The 22,051-nt window shown below is 38.9% G+C and overlaps 1 protein-coding gene across 1 annotated transcript in view; it reads left to right on the top strand.

The window, feature by feature from the left end:
• Positions 1-22,051, top strand: part of DTNBP1 (dystrobrevin binding protein 1) — a 471,889-nt gene that overhangs the window by 387,748 nt on the left and 62,090 nt on the right. The window contains exon 8 of the mRNA XM_053714763.1: positions 3,801-3,956. Coding sequence (XP_053570738.1) covers positions 3,801-3,956 — 156 coding nt within the window. The remainder of the gene's footprint in view (positions 1-3,800; positions 3,957-22,051) is intronic.

The following is a 22,051-nucleotide window of genomic DNA, read 5'->3' as shown; positions in this document are numbered from 1 at the left end:
TGAGTTAGCAATCTACTTTCCTTACAGATAGAGAGAGTTTAGCATAGTTTTTTACGAAATGATGAGAGAAACTAATGTTTATTTTTAGTGATGGTAAATCCTAGCGTTTGTTATACACTTGGGTTTACCATCACTTTAAGAACTGCATTTCAAGAACTGTTTACAAAATAAATATTACTACTTTGCAACGTGTTTTGTCCTGTTTCTAGCGCTGCGGAATCTGTTGGCGCTCTACAAATACCCGATAATAAATAATAATTTATAATTATTTAAAACTTCTAGAGATAAAGACAACATACTAGTATGTATTCAACCTAATTATTACATATTTGATTTATTGGTGCTGCGGCCTTTAAACACTGATTGTAAACACTATCGCCTAGATTACGAGTTTTGTCGGTAATGCTGTGCGGTGCTAATGAGCAGTTTTCCATCACCGCTCACCTACAGACAACGCTGGTATTACGGGTTTTTACAAACCCGGCGTTAGCCGCAACAAAGTGAGCGTAGAGCAAAATTTAGCTCCACATCTTACCTCAATACCAGCGCTGCTTACCGTAGCGGTGAGCTGGCAAACCGTGCCCGTGCACGATTTCCCCTTAGGAATAAATGGGGGAGAGCCGGCTGAAAAAAAACTAACACCTGCAAAAAAGCAGCGTTCAGCTTCTAACGCAGCCCCATTGATTCCTATGGGGAAATACTTTTTATGTCTACACCTAACACCCTAACATGAACCCCGAGTCTAAATACCCCTAATCTTACACTTATTAACCGCTAATCTGCCGCCCCCAACGTCGCCGCCACTATAATAAAGTTATTAACCCCAAAACCTAAATCTAACCCTAACACCCCCTAACTTAAATATAATTTAAATAAATCTAAATAAAATTACTACAATTACCTAAATTATTCCTATTTAAAACTAAATACCTATAAAATAAACCCTAAGATAGCTACAATATAACTAATAGTTACATTGTAGCTAGCTTAGGATTTATTTTTATTTTACAGGCAACTTTGTATTTATTTTAACTAGGTAGAATAGTTATTAAATAGTTATTAACTATTTAATAGCTACCTAGTTAAAATAAAGACAAATTTACCTGTAAAATAAAACCTAACCTATGTTACAATTACACCTAACACTACACTATAATTAAATTAATTCCCTAAACTAAATACAATTAAATACAATTATCTAAAGTACGAAAAAAAACACTAAATTACAGAAAATAATTACAAGTTTTTTAAACTAATTACACCTAATCTAATCCCCCTAATAAAATAAAAAAGCCCCCCAAAATAATAAAAAGCCCTACCCTATACTAAATTACAAATAGCCCTTAAAAGGGCCTTTTGCAGGGCATTGCCCCAAAGTAATCGGCTCTTTTACCTGTAAAAAAATGTACAATAGCCCCCCAACATTAAAACCCACCACCCACACACCCAACCCTACTCTAAAACCCACCCAATCCCCCCTTAATAAAACCTAACACTAAGTCCTTGAAGATCACCCTACCTTGAGAAGTCTTCACCCAGCCGGGCCGAAGTCCTCAACGAAGCCGGGTGAAGTGGTCCTCCAGACGGGCAGAAGTTTTCATTGAAGCCGGCCAGAAGAGGTCCTCCAGACGGGCAGAAGTCTTCATCCAGGCGGCATCTTCTATCTTCATCCATCCGGCGCGGAGCGGGTCCATCTTAAAGACATCAGACGCGGAGCATCCTCTTCAAACGAAGTCCAACTGAAGAATGAAGGTTCCTTTAAATGGCGTCATCCAAGATGGCGTCCCTTGAATTCCGATTGGCTGATAGAATTCTATCAGCCAATCGGAATTAAGGTAGAAAAAATCCTATTGGCTGATGCAATCAACCAATAGGATTGAGCTTGCATTCTATTGGCTGATCCAATCAGCCAATAGAATGCCAGCTCAATCCTATTGGATCAGCCAATAGGCTTGAACTTCAATCCTATTGGCTGGTTGCATCAGCCAATAGGATTTTTTTCTACCTTAATTCCAATTGGCTGATAGAATCAGCCAATCGGATTTCAAGGGATGCCATCTTGGATGACGTCGTTTAAAGGAACCTTCATTCTTCATTCTGCCCATCTGGAGCACCACTTCTGCCTGCTTCATTGAGGACTTCGGGCCGGTTGGGTGAAGACGTCTCAAGGTAGGGTGATCTTCAAGGGGTTAGTGTTAGGTTTTATTAAGGGGGTATTGGGTGGGTTTAAGAGTAGGGTTGAGTGTGTGGGTGGTGGGTTTTAATGTTGGGGGGTATTGTACTTTTTTTTTTTTTTACAGGTAAAAGAGCTGATTACTTTGGGGCAATGCCCTGCAATAGTCCCTTTTAAGGGCTATTTGTAATTTAGTATAGGGTAGAGCTTTTTATTATTTTGGGGGGCTTTTTTATTTTATTAGGGGGATTAGATTAGGTGTAATTAGTTTAAAAAATCTTGTAATTATTTTATTTTCTGTAATTTAGTGTTTGTTTTTTCATACTTTAGATAATTTTTTTAAAATTGTATTTAATTGTATTTAGTTTAGGTAATTAATTTAATTATAGTGTAGTGTTAGGTGTAATTGTAACTTAGGTTAGGAATTATTTTACAGGTAAATTTGAATTTATTTTAACTAGGTAGCTATTAAATAGTTAATTACTATGTAATAACTATTGTACCTAGTTAAAATAAATACAAACTTGCCTATAAAATAAAAATAAATCCTAAAATAGCTACAATGTAACTATTAGTTATATTGTAGCTATCTTAGGGTTTATTTTATAGGTAAGTATTTAGTTTTAAATAGGAATAATTTAGTGAATTGTAGTAATTTTATTTAGATTTATTTAAATTATATTTAAGTTAGGGGGTGTTACGGTTAGACTTAGGTTTAGGAGTTAAGAACTTTAATATAGTTGCGGCGACATTGGGGTCAGCAGATTAGGGGTTAATAAATGTAGGTAGGTGTCGGCGATGTTAGGGACGGCAGATTAGGGGTTAATAAAATTTAACTAGTGTTTGCGATGCGGGAGGGCGGCGGTTTAGGGGTTAATATATTTTTTATAGTGGCGGAGATGTCCGGTTCGGCAGATTAGGGGTTTAATAAAATGTTTTGGATTGTTTGCGATGTGGGGGGGGAGGGTGCACGGTTTAGGGGTTAATAGCTAGTTTATGGGTGTTGGTGTACTTTTTAGCACTTTAGTTAAGAGTTTTATACTACAGCGTTAGCCCATAAAACTCTTAACTACTGACTTTTAAATGCGGTATCAGTCTTGACAGGAGAGGCTGTACCGCTCACATTTTGGAAGACTCGTAATACCGGCGTTATGCAAGTCCCATTAAAAATATAGGATACGCAATTGACGTAAGTGGATTTGCGGTATTTTCGAGTCTGACCAAAAAAGTGAGCGGTACACCTGTCATTTCAAGACTCGTAATACCAGCGGGCGTTAAAAAGCAGCGTTGGGACCTCTCAACGCTGCTTTTTAAGGCTAACGCATGACTCGTAATCTAGGTGTATGTAAATAATACTGTAACCTTTTACAATGTAGATAATTTAAGTAATAGCAATTTTTTCAGAGAATGATAAGCAAACTGCTGTAACACAGTAATAAAATATACCAATCCTTTTTCATATATAAGAAGCATTGTTTAATAGGGCAGATTACAGTCTGCATGACTGGTTAAGTATGCCATCAGTCTATTTGTGTCTTTCCATATTGGAAATGAGGGGTCTGTTTGCAGAATTCACATTTGTCCTTTAGATGGTTAATAATCATTTATATTTGTCCTCTGTTCCTAGCCGATCTGGACTCGGAACATACCCAGAGGGTTCTAGACATGGAATATGCCCAACAGATGAAACTAAAGGAGCGGCAGAAGTTCTTTGAAGAGGCTTTTCAGCAAGACATGGAGCAGTACCTCTCTACAGGATATCTGCAGATATCAGAGAGACGAGGCGAGTGTTGCACACTAAGCTGTTCAATTATTACAAAATGATTTATTCTTATGAGACTTTGCGTGCATAAAAAATACTCATTTTATAATTTTATAATTGCACTATTGCTTTCATTTAACTGTGTGTTTAACCCCGCAAACACATAGATAAAGCCAGCTCCATAGCAGCAATGCACTACTGGAATACTACGGGTGAGCTAGTGGCAAGAGGCAAATGTGTGGAGCCACCAATCCCCATCTAGCTTCAAGTAGTGCATTGCTTCTCTTGCTCCATCAAAGACATGGATGCAGTTTTTCAACAAATACTTGTATAATCATTCTAAGCAAATTACATTTATTTTATGTTGTAATAAACAAAACCAAAAGTACTTAATTAAAACATTTACATTATTTTTATACTATTTAATTTTAGTATATGCAATATATCAAATACACTAAAAAAAATAAATGTATATACATTTATTACATATACAATTAAGCATAATAGAATTACAGTTGAAAACATAAAATTGAAATATTTTATTTTACTTTGATCACATAAATAAGATAAATCTTAAAGTGACACTAAACCACTAGGAGGAGGCAAGAGATACCCCAACACCCCATAGCTTAAAATCCGTCCCACTTCCCATATTCCTCAGTCACTTTCTTTTGTTTCCTTGATGAGGAGAGAGGTGAAAGTGTAGCTAGCGCCTGAATAGTAATGTCCTGCCTTTGTCCCCTCCTATTCACGGTGGTCTTGTGAACTCGGGTATTCATTCCCACACGTAATAACTTGTGGACTCTCACCATCTGATAAAAGAAAATTGATGCTTTCCTGATAAATTTCATTCTTAAGATACAAGTCCACGGAATCATCAATTACTGTTGGGAATATCACTCCTGACCAGCAGGAGGAGGCAAAGAGCACCACAGCAAAGCTGTTAAGTATCACTTCCCTTCCCACAATCCCCAGTCATTCTCTTTGCCTTCTGTGCAAGGAAGAGGTGAAGTTTAGGTGTCTGTTTAAGAATTCGTCTATCAAGATTTTTTTATTTTGGAAGCCTGAGCAGGCTTGCTCCGATCTTCCCTGACAAGTTGGGTTTAGCTGTACTCCACGTTAGTCCCTTCAGTAGGGCTGTGGTAGCTTTCAAGCAGTTATAAACTTGTGGGGTAGGCCTCACTGCGTTTTCCTGACAAGATTGCTGCCCTCATACAGAATGCCAAAGTAGGCTCACTCTGTTCCTCCTTCTATCCACAGGTCTCTGTGAGGAGTGGCTTCTTCTCATACCAGGTAAACTGTCCTATTGGACAGTTAGGGTGCAGGTAAGTGCCATTTTATTTATTTAACCCTGGCACCAAAGCTGATAGGCTGCACCTTATTTGGGGCTACATTATTCCTGAGAGTCAGGATTTATTTGACAAGATGCAGGGCACTGTGTGGTGGTATCAGGATGTCATAGTCCTTAAAATAGAGACAGTGTGTGAGGCTTATAGAATGTGTTAACATTATTGGCCTTCCTCTTTCCCGCCTCTCCCCCCTTCAATCCATCCTAAATGCCTCTGCCAGGCTGATCCACATTTCCCGTTGCTCTGTATCTGCTGCACCTCTCTGCGAGTCCCTTCATTGGCTCCCCATACACAGCAGAATAAAATTCAAAATTCTCACCCTTGCATACAAAGCGCTCACCAACACCACTCCTCTCTAATCAACAAGTATACTCTAGCCCGCCCACTAAGATCCAACAGTGACCTGCTCCTTGCATCTGCCACTATCACCTCCTCTCATGCTAGACTGCAGGACTTCTGTCGTGCAGCACCTACCCTCTGGAACACTCTCCCTTGTGCTGTCGGGCTTTACCCTAATCTTTCTTCCTTTAAATGCTCTCTGAAAACTTTTCAGAGAAGCCTACCACCCAACTCAATATTATTTCTCTTACCTAACAACATTTCCCTCATCTAACTCTGCATAACATCTTTCTTGCAGTCCTCACCTCCTGTAGTTCAACCTCCTACCCTTCTAGATTGTAAGTTCCCATGGGATTAGGGCCCTTAATTCCTCCTGTATGTGTTTGTAAATTCTGTCCTGTCTCTTAGAAGTTTTATATTATTGTTTTATTTAAATGAACTGTATCAATGGACAGCGCTGCGGAATATGATGGCGCTTCATAAATAAAGTATAATAATAATAATATTGGGGCTCAGTTGGTTAGACTGCTTATTTGTGCAGTTGTTTAACTAAGACAGACTGTTTGTTTTTTTTCTGAGCCACTGTTCTCTCAGGTTGATACTGTTCAGGCAATGCCACAGTCTCTTCCTCAAGTGCCCCAACCCGTATTATCGTCACATGAAGTGCCCTGCGGTTCCTCACAAACTCCTGATGGAGTGTATTTGAAGGCCAAAATTGCTGCCCAGGTATCCTCGCCGCTAGCTGCCATCCCCATGCTTCAGGGGAAACGTAAGAGGAAAATTAGAGAATCAGATAGTAAGGTATCCTGTACAGGCTAACCAAGTTGCTCTTTCCCATAAGTCGGAAGACGAGGATACTTCGGTAGCCTTTGAGGGTGAAATCTCAGATTCGGATAGTGTAATTCCGTCTTCTGATGCTGAAAGTGGTTTCCTTCAGATTTAATCTTGAACACCTTCGTATTTTATTAAAGGAGGTTTTGGCTACTTTGGACGACTCTCCTGTCGTCGTCAACCCTAGGAAATCTAGCAAATTAAATAGATACTTTGATGTTCCCTCCCCAGGGGAGGTGTTTCCAGTGCCAGATTGTGCTATGGAGATTATTGCCCGGGAATGGGAGAGACCAGGGATTCCCTTTTCCCCCTCTCCAGTCTTTAGGAAGATGTTCCCGGTGGCTGATTCCATCAAGGAGTCATGGCAGACGGTCCCTAAGGTGGAAGGGGCGATTTCTACACTGGCCAAGAGGACTACGATACCTATTGAGGATAGCTGCTCTTTCAAGGACCCTATGGATAAGAAGCTGGAATCTTTCTTAAAGAAGATGTATATTCACCAGGGTTTACAATGGCAGCCAGTGGTGTGTATTGCTACAGTAACAAGTGTGGCAGCCTACTGGTTTGACGCTTTGTCAGAGTCCCTCCAAGCTGAGACTCGTTTGGAGGAGATACAGGATAAAGGCTCTCAGGTTAGCCAATTCCTTTATCACTGATGCCTCCTTGCAGGTCATTAAATTGGGAGTCAATATATCTCTCAATTCTCTCATGCTTGGGAACGAGATGTCCCAGACCCATGGGCCGTGGACATAGTATCCCAGGGTTACAAGTTAGAGTTCAAGACCTTTCCTCCCAGGGGCAGGTTTTATCTCTCAAGATTATTTGTAGACCAGATAAAAAGAGAGGCGTTCTTGAAATGTGTATAGGATCTTTCTCTCTTCGGAGTGATAGTTCCAGTCCCAGTACAGGAACAAGGTCCCAGGTCCTACTCCAACCTGTTTGTAGTGCCCAAAAGAGAGGGAACTTTCAGGCCTATTCTAGATCTAAAGTTTCTCAACAAAACAGGAGTGCCATCCTTCAAGATGGAGACTATCCATTCCATTCTTCCTCTGTTTCAATAAGGTCAATTCATGATGACCATAGACCTGAAGGATGCGTATCTGCATGTTCCCATTCACAGGGATCATCACAGGTTTCTGAGATTTGCCTATCTGGACAAACACTTTCAATTTGTAGCGCTTCCATTTGGCCTTGCCACAGCTCCCAGGATTTTCTCAAAGGTACTGGGAGCTCTGTTGGCACTAATTTGGTCCTGGGGAATTGCTGTGGCACCTTATCTGGACGACATTCTGGTTCAGGAGCCATCTTTTCAACTACCAGAATCTCATACAGAGATCTTGTCTTTTCTTTGTTCCCATGGATGGAAGGTGAATTTGGAAAAGTTCTCTTGTTCCGGCTACAAGAGTGGTCTTCTTAGGGACCATTATAGATTCCCTATCAATGAAAATATTTCTGACTGAGGTCAGAAGAGCCAAAATTATGACCTCTTGCCTATCTCTACAGTCGGCTGTACGACCATAAGTGGCCCAATGTATGGAAGTAATTGGTTTGATGGTGGCTTCCATGGACATAGTTCCTTTTTCACGATTCCTTTTGACCGCCCTACAGCTATGCATGCTCGGTCAATGGAACGGGATTATGCAGACCTGTCTCAGAGGATAGCTCTGGATCAGGCAACAAGTGACTCTGCCATGGTGGTTGTCTCAAGAGCATCTGTCCTAGGGGACATGCTTTCAGAGACCCTCATGGGTAATTGTGACCACGGACGCCAGCCTGATGGGTTGGCGAGCAGTCTGGGACTCGTTAAAGGTGCAGGGACTTTGATCTCAGGAGGAATCTGCTCTCCCCATAAACATATTGGAGTTGAGAGTGATCTTCAATGGCTTGATGGCTTGGCCTCAACTGGCTTTAGCCCGGTGTATCAGGTTCCAGTAGGACAACATAACCTCAGTGGTTTACATCAACCACCAGGGGAACTCCGAGTTCCTTAGCCATGAAGGTGGTGGTGCGGATCATTCAGTGGGCGGAGGCTCACAATTGCTGTCTATCTGCCATCCACATCCCAGGAATGGACAATTGGGAAGCGGATTTCCTGAGCAGACAGACTTTCCATCCCGGGGAGTGGGAACTCCATTCGGAAGTGTTCTCCAGGTTAACAACCAAATGGGGGTTACCGGAATTGGATCTGATGGCGTCTCTTCAGAACACCAAGCTCCCAAAGTACGGTTCAAGGTCGAGAAATCCTCAGGCTTTTCTGAAAGATGCTCTGGCAGTTCCTTGGAACTTCAGGTTGGCATATCTGTTTCCTCCCTTTTCTCTCCTTCCACGAGTCATTGCTCGGATCAAGCAGGAAAGAGCGTCGGTGATCCTAATAGCTCCTGCGTGGCCTTGCAGGATCTGGTATGCAGATCTAGTAGAAATGTCGTCTCTACCTCCGTGGAGACTTCCTCTGAGGAAGGACCTTCTACTTCAGGGGCCCTTTCTTCATCCATATCTCGTTTCTTGGAAGCTGACTGCTTGGAGATTGAACGCTTGATTTTAGCAAAGTGTGGTTTTTCTGAGTCGGTCATTGTGACCATAATTCAGGCTCGTAAGCCTGTCACTAGAAAGATTTACCATAAGATATGGCGTAAATATCTTTATTGGTGTGATTCTAAGGGATATTCTTGGAGTAGGGTCAGGATTCCAATAATTTTGTCTTTTCTCCAGGAAGGCCTAGAGAATGGTTTGTCTGTCAGTACCCTGAAGGGTCAGATCTCTGCACTATCTATTTTGTTGCACAAGCGTCTGGCGGACGTGCCAGATGTGCAATCTTTTTGTCAGGCCTTGGTCAGAATCAGGCCTGTATTTAAATCTGTTGCTCCACCTTGGAGTCTTAAAGGGACTGTAAACACCAGAATTTTTGTTGTTTAAAAAGGTAGATAATCCCTTTATTACCCATTCCCCAGTTGTGCATAACCAACACAGTTATAATAATATACTTTTTACCTCTGTGATTACCTTGTATCTATGCCTCTGCAAACTGCCACCTTATTTCAGTTCTTTTGACAGACTTGCATTTTTAGCCAATCAGTGCTGATTTTTAGAGCTCTCACTTGCCTGAGCTCAATGTTATCTATATGAAACACATGAACTAACTCCCTCCAGTGGTGAAAAACTGTCAACATGTTTTCAGATTAGAGGCGGCCTCCAAGGTCTAAGAAACTAGCATATTAACCTCCTAGGTTTAGCTTTCAACTAAGAATACCAAGAGAACAAATCAAAATTGGTAATAAAACTAAATTGAAAAGTTGTTTAAAATGCTCTCTTTAAATCATGAAAGTTTTTTTTTTACTTGACTATCTGTTTAACCTTGTTCTTAAAGTTTTGTAACAGGCTCTGTTTGAGCCAATGCATTCCATATATATGAAGTTTTTATCTTGGAAGGTTTTGTTTCTGACTGCTATCTCTTCTGCTCGGAGGGTTTCTGAGGTCTCAGCTTTGCAGTGTGATTCTCCTTATCTCATATTTCATGCAGATAAGGCAGTTCTTCATACCAAGTTTGGGTTTCTTCCCAAAGTTGTTTTGAACAGAAATATTAATCAGGAAATACTTGTTCCTTCTCTTTGTCCTAATCCTTCTTCTCATAAGTAACGTTTGTTACACAACCTTTATGTTGTGTGTGCTCTAAAACATTTATTTGCAGGCGACTAAGGACTTTCGCCAGTCTTCAGCATTGTTCGTGTGTTTTTCTGGGAAGCACAAGGGTCAGAAAGCTACTGCCACTTCTTTCTCTTTGGTTGAAAAGTATTATTCATTTGGCATATGAAACTGCTGGACAGCAGCCCCCTGAGAGAATCACTGCTCACTTCACTAGGGCTGTTTCTTCTTCTTGGGCTTTCAAGAATGAGGCCTCTGTAGAACAGATTTGCAAGACTGCGACTTGGTCTTCCTTGCACACTTTTTCAAAATTTTATAAATTTGACACTTTTGCCTCGGCTGAGGCTTCTTTTGGGAGTAAGGTGCTTCAAGCAGTGGTACCTTCTGTTTAGGTTACCTGTCTTGTCCCTCCCTAATCATCTGTGTCCTCTAGTTTGGGTATTGATTCTCAACAGTAATTGATGATTCCGTGGACTCATCATGTCTTAAGAAAGAAATCAAAATTTATGCTTACCTGATCAATTTATTTATTTCTAGACACGGTGAGTCCACGGCCCACCCCTTTTTTCAGACCGTTTTTTTGTCTAAACCTCAGGCACCTCTACACCTTGTGTTATTTCCTTTCTCTCCTTTTCCTTCAGTCGAATGACTGGGGATTGTGGGAAGGGAAGTGATACTTAAAGGGATACTGAACCAAAAAATTTTCTTCCGCGATTCAGATAGAGCATGCAATTTTAAGCAACTTTCTAATTTACTCCTGTTATCAATTTTTCTTCGTTCTCTTGCTATCTGTATTTGAAAAAGAAAGTCAAGAACCCTGGACAGCACTTGTTTATTGGTGGATGAATTTATCCACAAGACCTAGGTTGTTCACCAAAAATAGGCTGGCATCTAAACTTACATTCTTGCTTTTCAAATAAAGATACCAAGAGAATGAAGAACATTTGCTAATAGGAGTAAATTAGAAAGCTTAAAATTGCATGCTCTATCTGAATCACAAAAGAAAAAATTTGGGTTCAGTGTCCCTTTAACAGCTTTGCTGTGGTGCTCTTTGCCGCCTCCTGCTGGCCAGGAGTGATATTCCCAACAGTAATTGATTATTCCGTGGACTCACCTTGTCTAGAAAGAAAGAAATTTATCAGGTAAGCATACATTTTGTTTTCTTTTGTGATGGTGAGAGTCCATGTGCCCCACCCTTACTTTGTTCAGGGGACAGCAGTACTTGTTTTGCCTTTCTTTCTCCCGCTTTCTTTTTTCCTTATCTACTTGGCTCTATGTATGACTGAGGATCATGCAAAGTGGGAGGGATTTAAAGATATGGTGTGTTGGTGTCTCTTGCTCTTCCAAGTGGTCAGGAGGGGAATATGAATTTATCAGGTAACCATACATATTTGTTTTTTATTTTCTTACTATAGAACAGTGTTGGCGAACCTTGGCACTCCAGATGTTTCAGAACTACATTTCCAATGATGCTTTACTGGACCTCAGAGTGCCTAAGCCTCACGGGAAATGTAGTTCTGAAACATCTGGAGTGCCAAGGTTCGCCATAAGTGCTATAGAATAACACATTAGCCAAGTTTAGACATTCTGGATGTGTTACAGGAGAAAACACAGTTAGCCACAGTCTATCTGTTAGTATAAAGTGCATTGTTTTGCAGTTTATCAGAAGTGCAAAATAAAAATTCTCTATTAACGCATTTTATTGTTACCGTATTGCTTGCAAATAACTATGCATTTAACACCTTTAAAGGTATTAAAAACACAGTTAAAGTCAGCTCCAGAGCAGCAATGCACTGCTGGAAGCTGGTGGCAAGAGACAAATGTGTGTAGCCCCCAATCACCAGCTAGCCCTCAGTAGATGCATTTCTCCTGCTGAAGATATGTACATTTGTTTTTCAACAAAGGATACATATAAACAGTTTCAGTGTTGGCACCATAAAAATAATAAACTGGTATAAAACACTGAAAAAGAAAGACTTTGCATTTATAGTGCACTATATTTACATATGTCCATTGCCTTATTATAAAGAAAAAACTATATACATGGGTCTATGACTTGTCTCAGTTAATAAAAACTAATTTTGAGCAATCACTATTATTTCTTTATTGACATTAAAAAGCCAGCGGCGGTGTATCAGAGCCAAGGATCCTGGACTTCCCTGCATTTGGGGTAAGAATGTATACTGCTGTACGTGAAAGTAACAGAAGGAAACAGGTCCACTGGCTGTGATGACCCCAATAGGAATTAAAGCATTGTGTTTTATATCAGTTTATTATTTTTATGGTAATATATATATATATAAAGTTTCAGTGTTGGCAGAAAGACAGAGGCAGATCCGCTTTGACAGAGGCAGGAGGAGGAAGGAAGAGGCTTATTTATATTCACACACTCCGCTCCTCTTGGCAGTAAGAAGATTCCCCCTCCCCGCCTGCAGCGTTATACGGACACACATACCCAGGCTAATCCAAGTGTCTATGAGCAGTGTCGGGCGGGGCCTGGTGTGTGAGGGAAGTTTAAACGGTGCCCGGTGCTACACTACACTGCAGCATTAGCTCTACTATCCAGGAAAACCGGTCAATTCAGTTAACTATTAACGTGCGCACATAATTGAATGTTTTCTCAGTTATTCTGTAGCTGTGCCATGAGAACGCACGTTAATAGTTAGCTGATTTGACCGGTTTTCCTGGATAGTAGAGCTAATGCTGTGCCGTGGTACCTGTGAGTTGGGGGTGCTCTGTGCTTCCTCAGATCAGTGACAGCTTGCCCTCCCCTCCCCATCTTCCTTCCTCCCGAGTGATAGTGGGCAGCGGGAGCAAGGAACTTCTAGCTGAGGGGAAATAATGATATAGTGAGTGCACAGGGTGTGGAAGGCAAGAGGCAAGCAAAATCAGCTCAGTGCATCAGTGCCTGTGTATGTAATCATCACTACTGTGCAGCCTTTCACATCTGTGGATACAATGTTGCAATGCTGATGGTGCGCGAAAAAGTCGATCAGAAAGGACTGTGTAGTGAGGGAAATACAATAAAAATAAAACATTTCTCTCTAATCTCATTAGAGTATTAACTAAAGCACAGACCATCATATCGCCGCCTTCTCGGCACTCACTGCCTCTCAGTCTCTGTAACACACAGCGCACAGCATGGATGAGAGGCAGTGAGTGCCGGGTATGAACAGCTGTTAGCTGAAATTGCAGGAGCGCGCAGGGACGAGACTACTAGACTCGAGAAAAGGATCCTGTACTAGTGCAAGCTTTTGGGAGACGTCAGAGAAGGAGGGGTCAGGCAGCCATTTCCAAACTGCCAGATGAGATCTAGTAAGTTTATTTTCTGCCAAAGTTTATTTAGATGAAAATTTGGCTACAGTTTACTGTAAAGATAGTTGGTTAACTAATCTAAATAAGTTAAAGTAATTTTTGGGTTGACTGTCCCTTTAAGTCAATTACATGAATGGGGATAAAATAAACAATGAAAAAAATTGGGAAATTTATTTTACTATGCATAACTAAACATTTTAACCAAAAATGTCAAGGTCTTTACTGGCCCTTTAAGAAGGTATGAAATCATTTTTAACATAATTGTTGTGTTCACCATAAGAAAAGCAAGTGAGCTGCAGTAGTAAATGTGTTTGAGACCTCCTTGGCATTTTTTGTCCGATATGATAGAAAGTTTTGTAAAACCACAAAGGTTTTCTCTAATTTATGGAATTAAAGTGAAAAGAAGAATTAAAGGGATAGTAAACACCAAAAATGTTATTTTTAATAAAGATAGATAATCTCTTTATTTACCATTCCCCAGTTTGGCATAACCAACACTGTTACAGAAATATACCTTTTAACTCTGTTTTTACCTTGTATCTAAGCGTCTGCAGACTTCCTCCTTATCTCAGATCTTTTTTTTTTTTTTTTTTTTTTATTGATGTTATGCAAATAATATAACAAAGAACAATCAAATACTTACAATGCATATCAATATTATAATATTCTTCAGTTTTTTGTTTTTGTTGAAGTAACATAACAGATTGTTTGTAAACAAGAAAAACCTCAAAAAATATTTTTACGTAGATATACATTGTGATCCAACACTAAGCACATAAAGACAATGACCATTAATATTTAGAGGGCTGCTAGGTGTGATCATATTGATGTGAGAGGCTATATTTATGGTGTGCGAATCAGATATTGATAAATAATAATGTTTAAGTATGTGCATGAAAACGTGAGTTCTAATAAGTAGGATATATAATTACTCTATCATATTGTATAGGGGGGGACCCCGAACACCAGTGAGGAGAGATAAAAAAAAAAAAAAAAGAAAGGGTGGTGGGTCAAGAGGACAGCGGGAGAGAGTCAGAGGGGTGGGAGATAAGGCTGAGAGGGTAAGAGGAACAGATGATCTATTTTGACTCATTGATACTATTTAAGTGGGAGGGGACCTAATTCTCCTCCAGAGTTCCCATGTTTGACAATGCAAGGAGATCTTATTGTTTGAGGTGAATATGGGGCTTTCCATAACCTCCAGGTAATCCATAATTTTGATCAAATCTTGCCAATTGGGAATAGTGGGTTGCTTCCATTTACGTGCAATTATAAGCTTAATGGCCATCAGTAGATAGATGCTAAGGAGACCTACCGGGGAGAGGGGAAGCCCCACCCCAAGATGAAACAGTGCTTTCTGTGGAGTTCGCCAGAGGTTCGGGTCTACTGAGGAACATCTGTGTGAGAGCATGGTCCATAAGGGCTGCAAGACAGGGCATTCCCACCATATGTGTGCCGGCGACCCTACCTGTCCACAGCCTCTCCAGCAAAGCGGAGAATTCACCGGGGATATTTTAAACAGTCGCAATGGAGTGATATGCCATTGCATGCATATCTTGAGGTACAATTCCAGCAGCGTGACGCAATGTAGGGCTCGTTTGGTCACAGTTACAGCTTTGGACCACTCTTCCTGAGAAGCCTGGAATCCAAAATCTCTTTCCCACATGATAATGTAAGTAGATTTAAAGTATATGGGGGGATTGAGAATATCCTGGTAGGATATCGATAGTGCTTTAGGGATCTTCATTGCCGCGCACCAACGTGATTCCCACTTCGTAGGGGCCCGTAGTGGTAAAGCAGTGAATCCCCACGTATTTAGTAAGCTTCTCAGCCTCCAAAATTCAAACTGTAACAACTGTGAGGGCTGGAACGTGGAGCAGAAAGTTGTCAAGCTCATCAACTGTTTGCCAGGAAAGAGGTCCTGGATACTGAAGATTCCATGGGAATGCCATACTGAGGGATGCGAATCTTGAAGAGCAGATAGGAGGCCTGACAGTGTATGGGCCGGAGATGGATGGGGGGCTATTTGGGGAAGTGATCTTATTTTGTCCCAAAATTTTAAGGCTAATAGAACAATAATATTTTGGATGTTTAAGGCAGCTCTAATGTGCTTGGGGATCCAAAGCAAGTCTGATAACGTCAGTGGGCGAGGTAAGGAAGCTTGTTCAAGCTTCCACCATCTACATTCAGAAGACTCAGAGTTCCATGGAAGAATGTGTGCTAGCCTAGAGGCTTCGTGATAATATGCCAAGTTAGGGGCGCCAGCACCCCCACTCAGCATTGGCTGTTGCAAAATTCTAGTTTCTACTCTCGGGTGTTTGTTCTTCCAAATGAATTTATTACAAAGAAGTTGGAATTTCCCTATAAATCTCAGATCTTTTGACAGACTTGCATTTCAGGCAATTAGTGCAGACTCATAACATTGTGCTCACATGGAGTTTTTTATTTAATATGAAACGCATGAACTAACGCCCTCTGGCTGTGAAAAACTGCCAAATGCATTCAGATAAGTGGCAGCCTTCAAGGGCTTAGAAATTAGCATATAAGCCTACCTAGGTTTATCTTTCAACAAAGAATACCAAGAAAACAAAGCAAATTTGATTATAAAAGTAAAATAGAAAGTTGTTTAAAATGACATGCCCTATCTGAATCATGAAAATTTAATTTTTACTTTACTATCCCTTTAAGGTGCAGAATAGTAGATGAAATAGTTTGTACGTTACTGCTGTTACTTCCTGTAACTAGGTTATAAATAACATTGATGAATAGCTGGGCATAAAAGTCCCTAAAACAACATTTAGAAATTTCAAATATGAGTTATTTTAGGTACAAATAAATGCTTAAATGAAGCAATAAATAAAAGCTTCTCCTTTTTGTTTAAAGTGACATGAACCCAAAAATGTTTAGTTTGTGATTCAGATAAAGCATACATTTAAACAACTTTTCAATTTACTTTGTTCTTTGGTTTCCTTTGTTGAAAACTATATCTAGCTAGGCTTAGGAGCTGGGAGTTAGCTGCTAATTGGTGGCAGCACATCTATGCCTCTTGTCATTGGCTTACCAAAGTGTATCTAGCTCCCAGTAGTGCATTGCTGCTCCTTCAATAAAGGTTACCAAGAGAATGAACCAAAATAGATAATATAAGTAAGTTGGATACTTGCTGAACATAATATATTTCTCACATTTATTCCATTTATAATAAACTCTCTACTCATATATAGTTTCTCACATTAATTCCATTTATAATAAACTATCTACTCATATATAGTTCCTTCATGTAGACACTAGATGGTGCTCTTATCTCCTGTACTTCCATCTGTAATTTTTAGCATCTGGTGTGTAAAAACCATCAGGATTCTTCCTCAGGCAAATTATTTAAGATTTTTCTGTTCAATTGATGATTATGAAGATAGACTAAGAAAACATACACTAAGGACTTTTTCTTTCAATCATTATGATTTACTTTTTTACTTTCTAATTGATTTTAGATTGCTTTTGTTTGGACCTTTTTTGTTTTGATTTTGGGAAAAGTAGTTAGTGCTTATCTTTCTATTTCTAATGTTTCTTCAATATTTTCTGTTGCCATTTACTGATTTATAATAGTTTCATCAAACAGGTCAGACTGTCCCTCAATAGTGTTCAAACCACTCTGCTTCGTGGCGCACTCCGGACTAGTCCCCTAGTGAAAAAAGGGGGGAAATCACCTGGAGTGTCTCATGCAGTAATCTAATGGACAAACATTAAGGACACGTCCACGGCCCCTCATATATCAACTGTAGAACAAACTTCTCAATGAATGTCCATCATGTGGAAAAACATCCAAACCTTACTGAGTACATTAAAAGCAAAGAATTTTAACGGGGACAAAATTCACATAAAAAGCAACAAAGTACACAGTATCGGAATGCCCAACATTATGTGTACCTTATTGCTTTTTACGTGAATCTTGTTCCTATTCAAATGTACTCAAAAATTAAGTTTGGCTGTTTTTACACAAAATGGAAGATTTTCCTTTAAAGGGATACTAAACCCAATTTTTTTCTTTTCACGATTCAGATAGAGCATGAGATTTCAAGCACCTTTCTAATTTACTCCTATTATCAATTTTTCTTTGTTCTCATGTTATCTTGATTTGAAAAAGCAGTACTGTAAGCTTTAGAGCTGGACCATTTTTTGTTCAGCACCTGGGTAGCACTTGCTGATTTGAGGCTAAATGTAGCAAACCAATCAGCAAGCGCTACAGAGGTGCTGAACTAAAAATGGGCCAGTTCCTAACCTTTTATTTGCATGCTCTATCTGAATCATGAAAGAAAAAATGTGGGGTTAGTATCCCTTTAATAGTGCACAGACCTCAGTCCAATGCACTGAAAAACATAATAAAAAACAAGCAATAGGACCAGCACACCATAAATAAAGGTGCTCACTTTTGGGGCTTCTTTAAAGCCTAAAAGCAATAGACGAAAGAAGAATGAAAGCAGCTCACCTCAATTGTAAACAGGGGAAAATGTTTATTCAGCTCAAAGGTAAGAGCAACATTTCAATGCACCTGACCTTTATCAAGGGTGAAAACTGCTCTCCCCAGTGCCGTCCCATTCCAACTCACCATGGGCCTGGACTTACCTAACCACACCTTGAAATGCCTAATCAGTCCCCAAACTACCCAGCACTGCCCACAGAGCACACACAACACTTCCCCCCAACTCTGACTCTTCCCAAAGAACAGCCGGAACTCTGTCCATATACTAGGTCAGCGCCACCCCATTTATTGTTTACCACACACACACTATATATATATATATATATATATATATATATATATATATATATATACATACATACACATATACATACACATATACATTCAAACACATATACATACACATATACATTCAAACACATACACACACACATATATATATATATATATATATATATATATATATACATACACACACACATATATATATATATATATATATATATATATATATAAACATACACACACATACATATATATTATACATACAAACATACATACACACACCCATATATACAAATATACTTATACACACATATATACAAACATACATACACACACCCATATATACAAATAAACTTATACACACATATATACAAACATACATACAAAGACAGATACAAACATGCACACTTATACACACATACATACACACGTATTTATTCATATACAAACACACATACATGCAAACATACATATATACAAACATGCTCACACACACATTTACAAACACATGCAAACATAAATGCATATACAGACATACACATACATATATACAAAAACACATACAGACATACACACACATACATATATACAAACACACACATTTACAAACACATATACAGACATACACACACATATACATATATACAAACACACACATTTACAAACACATATACAGACATACACACACATACATATATACAAACACACACATTTACAAACACATATACAGACATACACACACATATACATATATACAAACACACACATTTACAAACACATATACAGACATACACACACATACATATATACAAACACACACATTTACAAACATATATACAGACATACACACACATATACATATATACAAACATATATACAGACATACACACACATATACATATATACAAACACATATACAGACATACACACACATATACATATATACAAACACACACATTTACAAACACATATACACACATACACACACATACACACACATACATATATACAAACACACACATTTACAAACACATATACAGACATACACACACATATACATATATACAAACACACACATTTACAAACACATATACAGACATACACACACATACATATATACAAACACACACATTTACAAACACATATACAGACATACACACATATACATATATACAAACACACACATTTACAAACACATATACAGACATACACACACATATACATATATACAAACACACACATTTACAAACACATATACAAACATACACACAAACACACACACATTATTTGTGTTTAGAGGTGGAGCACATTTTCTGAGGACACAAAGACACTATGAACCCTGTGCCAAGAAGCTAAACGGATATAAATCTGGCTCTGCTTTCAACTATCTCTTTAATCTCTTTCATTAAAGATGGCACTTAATCTAGTTTTGTGTTCTTTTACTTTGGTTTTGCTGTGAAAAAGCTCATCCATATGCCTTGTCTAATTAAAATTAAACTTTCATGATTCAGATAGGGCATGCAATTTTATTTTTTTTATAATCTTTTATTGAGATTCTTGGTATACAAACAACAATATGTTAATATAACTAGCAATATACATATACAGTTGACATTGCCTCTTTCCCATGTTAAAAATAAAAACAATTATGTCTGGCACATTAACATACAAAAGCTGTACATTAAATAGCTATCATAAATGTGAGAATCTCTTTTTATAGTATAAAAAATAGCCTTGAACAGTGGCTAATGTTACTGATATAGGAACAAAGGAGCTCTACATATAACCACAGAAATAATATAGTAGGTTTGAACAGCAGATAAACACAGCTTAGAAATTAGTACAGAAGAGTAAAATGATTTATTAGAATAAGTGCCACCGAAGTATAATTATAACAGTGGCTTAGATATTTTTCCCCCCCTTGAAAAATAATGCACCTCCATAGCTTCATAAAGGCCACTCATGGATCCATTGAATCTATATGATATAAGGGAGGGGCTTTGATGCTAAGTATGGTCACTCTTAGACCTTGGGGTGTTGTTGAAAAAGGGGGGGGGACGTGTCAGGGCCATTGACTATATAATCACATTAGCATTAAAGGGACATCTCAAGGGCACATCATGGGACAAATGAAAGATAAAATAAGAGGGCAAACAGACATCAAGCAATCTCACTGTGTATAAATTTAGGATATATAATTCAACATATGAAATAGATACCAATCTGAGTTATTGCCTAGCATAAATATGGCCAGCTGGCAGCATATGAAGAAGCACATGAGAGATCACATAGTAAATAAATACTTGTGCAATAGTAAAGTGTTGTAATACCTTTAGGCTTGGATCTAAGAAATAAGATAGTTATTCGCAAACTTGGGTAGTTGAATCTCGCCCCCCAGGTACGGGCCCTATACCCGGACGGCAGGTGAAGTATGGAGAGTGAGTTTGCAACACCTTTGAGATTAGCATATGGTTAGTTAGCTTCTGAGCCTTGTGACTGCAAATAACTCATTTTAGTCTACTCCTCCCAGTAGTGATAATATATCACGTCCAACCAAAAATAACATATGGTAAGGGGAAAATCTACATTTAGAGTGACCTAAATATATATGCGTGCACATCAATTCCAGCTTTGGATTGCTTTATATTTGGAGGCTCTATCCATGAGGCTATAACTGAATATAATAGTATAAGATTTGAGCAATTTCCCCTTGTAGAGGTTCTTATAATTAAAGGGACAGTCTAGGCCAAAATTAACTTTCATGATTCAGGTAGGGCATGTAATTTTAAACAATTTTCCAATTTACTTTTATCACCAATTTTGCTTTGTTCTTTTTGTATTCTTAGTTGAAAGCTTAACCTAGGAGGTTCATATGCTAATTTCTTAGACCTTGAAGGCCACCTCTTTTCAGAATGCATTTTAACCGCTTTTCACCACTAGAGGGTGTTAGTTCATGTGTTTCATATAGATAACTTCACGTGCACGAGCACAGTGTTATCTGGGAGCAGGCACTGATTGGCTAAACTGCAAGTCTGTCAAAAGAACTAAAATAAAGGTGCAGTTTGCAGAGGCTTAGATACAAGATAATCACAGAGGATACAAGTATATTAATATAACTGTGTTGGTTATGCAATACTGGGTAATGGGTAATAAAGGGATTATCTATCTTTTAAAACAATAACAATTCTGGTGTAGACTGTCCCTTTAAGGTAGGGAGTATACTGCATTGAACAGGTCTACTAGTCATATTGCAGGGCTCCTCCGTAATTTTCCCCATAGGGGAGAGACAGCAAGCTGGTAGACGATCTATAACACTGAGTTTAGAAAAGAATAAAATAATATAAGAAAAAGATATACTGTATATCTAAACAGCTGTCGTTATGTGCATCATAACATGTTACCCCTAGACCTCAAGCCTCTCTCTTTAAATTAACATGGGGAGAAATTTACCCTCATTAGATGATGGGTATAATGGCAAGCGTTATGTCTGAGCCTCTATCCCACCCTACAATGTGCCAAACAATGCATAACATATTAACCAAGGATTAAGTAAAATCTACAATGTTAAGAGCTAACTAACTCACAATGTGCATATATTACATGAATAGCATAATAAACAATAATTTAAAAAGAAAAGTTAATAGGAACAGGGATTGTTAAGCATCATAACTGTGAACATCTCCAACCACATCGATCAGTGCCGTATTAAGCCTCCCAGTCTGCCACATGGCTCAACCGACAAAAGATAAAGTCTCAGTCAATTAGCCTATGCCAAAATGGTTCCGGCTGCGTTCATAGTCGGGGTACAGTCCCTCAGCTACAAGACTCTGGAAGGCAGCAGAGCCCGGTACCATGCCCCCAAATAGAAGAAATATCTCTGT

Source organism: Bombina bombina, chromosome 5, assembly GCF_027579735.1.
Source record: "Bombina bombina isolate aBomBom1 chromosome 5, aBomBom1.pri, whole genome shotgun sequence".
NCBI classification, from domain to species: domain Eukaryota; kingdom Metazoa; phylum Chordata; class Amphibia; order Anura; family Bombinatoridae; genus Bombina; species Bombina bombina.
Note: the sequence above shows the minus strand (reverse complement) of the source record. Positions and strands in the feature narration are given on the sequence as shown.